Source organism: Corvus brachyrhynchos, unplaced genomic scaffold, assembly GCF_000691975.1.
Source record: "Corvus brachyrhynchos isolate BGI_N302 unplaced genomic scaffold, ASM69197v1 scaffold182, whole genome shotgun sequence".
NCBI classification, from domain to species: Eukaryota; Metazoa; Chordata; class Aves; order Passeriformes; family Corvidae; genus Corvus; species Corvus brachyrhynchos.
Window position 1 is genome coordinate 13,012 of NW_008236807.1, and position 2,397 is coordinate 15,408.

Sequence of the window (2,397 nt, forward strand, 5' to 3'; positions counted from 1 at the left end):
GACCCCGAGCTGTCCTGCTGGGTGACAACCTCGCTGGTGTCCCCCCGTTTGTCCCCCAGGCACGCGGGAAGGTCAGCGAGATCATCAACGGGGCCATTGTGCATTACCGGGATGACCTGGACCTGCAGAACCTCATTGATTTCGGGCAGAAGGAGGTGACCGGGGGGGGTCTGGAGGGTTGGGGTTTCCCTCCAGTGGATGAGGACGTGTCCCCATTCCTGGGCCAGGCTTAAATCTGTGGGGTGGCACAGGCTGAGGACGTTGGATAAGAGGATTTGATGTTCGTGGTGATGTCCTGCCCAGGCAGGGAGAGGTTGGGGAGAGCTGGAGGAAAAGTGGGTGGGGGGCACAAGCAGCCCTGAGTGCCCTGTCCCCCTGCCACGGGCTGGGGTCCCGTCCCCGCAGTTCAGCTGCTGCGGGGGTGTCTCCTACAAGGACTGGTCCCAGAACATGTACTTCAACTGCACGGCCACCAACCCCAGCCACGAGCGCTGCTCCGTGCCCTTCTCCTGCTGCCTGCGCGACGCCAGCCAGGTCAGTCCTGGGGGTGCCTCAGGGGACCCTGTCCTGGGCCTGTCCTCCTTGGGGCTGGGCTGAGCCTGGAGCCCTTCCCAGGGACAGGGAACGCACTGATGGCAGCGTATGGACCCCATCCTGCCTTCTGGGTTTGGGTTCCTCATCCCAATCTCTGGGTTTGGGTTCCCCATCCACCCTCTGGGTTTGGGTTCCTCATCCCAATCTCTGGGTTTGGGTTCCCCATCCACCCTCTGGGTTTGGGTTCCCCATCCCACTCTCCGGGTTTGGGTTCCCCATCCCACCCTCCGGGTTTGGGTTCCCCATCCCCCCTCCGGGTTTGGGGACTCCCAGCTGGGGCTGCTGTGCTGAGGTGGGGGTGGTTTTCTCTTTGGGAGCAGGGGGTATTGAAGGACTCTGGCTCTGGAGGGCTGGCGTGGGGACACCCGAGGAGGGGGACACCCCACCAAGGCCAGGGCCAGAGCTCCTGGTCGCCCTACGGCTGCCCCTCAAGAGCAGGGACCCCAGCGTGTTCTGTCCCCAGCCCTGCTGTGCTCTGTCCCCTCTCCCAGGCCGTCATCAACACCATGTGTGGCCACGGGATGCAGGCCAGGGGCTACCTGGAGGCCAGTGCCTTCATCTACACCAACGGCTGCATTGACAAGCTGGTCAACTGGACCCACAGCAACCTCTTCCTGCTGGGGGGCATCACGGTGGGGCTGGCCCTGCCCCAGGTACGGGCCCCGGGCACTGCTGGGGAGAAGGGTCTGTCCCCAAGCTCTGCTCTGTGGGGTTTTTTTTGGGGAGTTGCCTTAAGGGTGTGGCTGATTGCAAGCTGGGGGAGCTGGGATGGGATTTGGGGTGGGGGAGCGATGCAGATGTCAGGCACGGGGGGCATGGGGTGGCACTGCCTGGTGTCCCTCAGCACCTCCCTCTCCCATTCCTCTTCTGCTCTCTCCCCCCTCCCTCTTGCTCTTTTCCTTTCTCTTGCTTTTCTCTCCTTCCTCTTCCTCTCCCACTTCCCTCTTCCCCTTCCTTCCCTCTCCCTATCTCTCCGCCCTTCTTCTTCCCATTCCTCTCTCTTCCCTTTCCCCTTCCCCTCTCATTTCCTTCCCTCTCCTCTTCCTTTCTCTTCCCTTCTCCTCCCTCTTCCTCTCCTCCTTCTCTCTCTCCTTCCCTTTATCTCTCTTCCCCTTTTCCTCTCCCCATCCCCTCCTTCTCCTTCATCTCCCCCTTCTTCTCCTCTCCCTCTCCCTATCTATCCCTCCTTCCTCTTACCTTCCCCTTCTCCCTCTCCCCCTCCCTTCCTCTGTTCCTTTCCCTCCCTCTCTCTTTCCCCTCTCCGTCCCTCCCCTCCAGCTGGTGGGCATCGTCCTGGCGCAGCTCCTCATCAACCAGATCCGCGACCAGATCAAGCTGCAGCTCTACAACCAGCAGCACCGGGCAGACCCCTGGTACTGAGCTCGCCCCGGGGTCTCCACGGGCATTCCCAAACCCCGGATCTGCGGGAAGAGCCGGAGGGGCTTTGCTGGAGAAGACGGAATGCAGAGAGGGATGTGCAGGGACCGTGGAGACTCCGTGCCTTTGGCAGCCGGTGCTGGGCTTGGCCAGGATGTGCTGAGCTGAACCAGCGCCGGGGAATCGCTGTCTGTGTGTCTGTCTGTCCGTCCTGCTGGTGCACAAACCGTGCACAAAGCTCTGCACGCGGATGTGCTTCCCCTCTCTCCACGTGTGCTGGAGAAGGACATTTATCCGTGTGTGTGTGTGTGTGTGTGTGTCCGTGCACCGAGCTGCCTTCGCCCAGGCTGGGCTGCAGGAACTGGGGGAATTTGGGGACATTCCCCCCATCACCGGCTGCCACATCGGCTCCCGGCCGCGCTCCCC

General features: G+C 62.3%; 1 protein-coding gene across 1 annotated transcript in view; it reads left to right on the forward strand.

The window, feature by feature from the left end:
• Positions 1 to 2,264, forward strand: part of TSPAN33 (tetraspanin 33) — a 3,901-nt gene extending 1,637 nt beyond the window's left edge. The window contains exons 2-5 of the mRNA XM_017727967.1: positions 8 to 155; positions 406 to 534; positions 1,086 to 1,247; positions 1,873 to 2,264. Of these exons, the coding sequence (XP_017583456.1) occupies positions 8 to 155; positions 406 to 534; positions 1,086 to 1,247; positions 1,873 to 1,974 (541 nt within the window). The 3' untranslated portion in view covers positions 1,975 to 2,264. The remainder of the gene's footprint in view (positions 1 to 7; positions 156 to 405; positions 535 to 1,085; positions 1,248 to 1,872) is intronic.
• Positions 2,265 to 2,397: the final 133 nt, after the last annotated feature.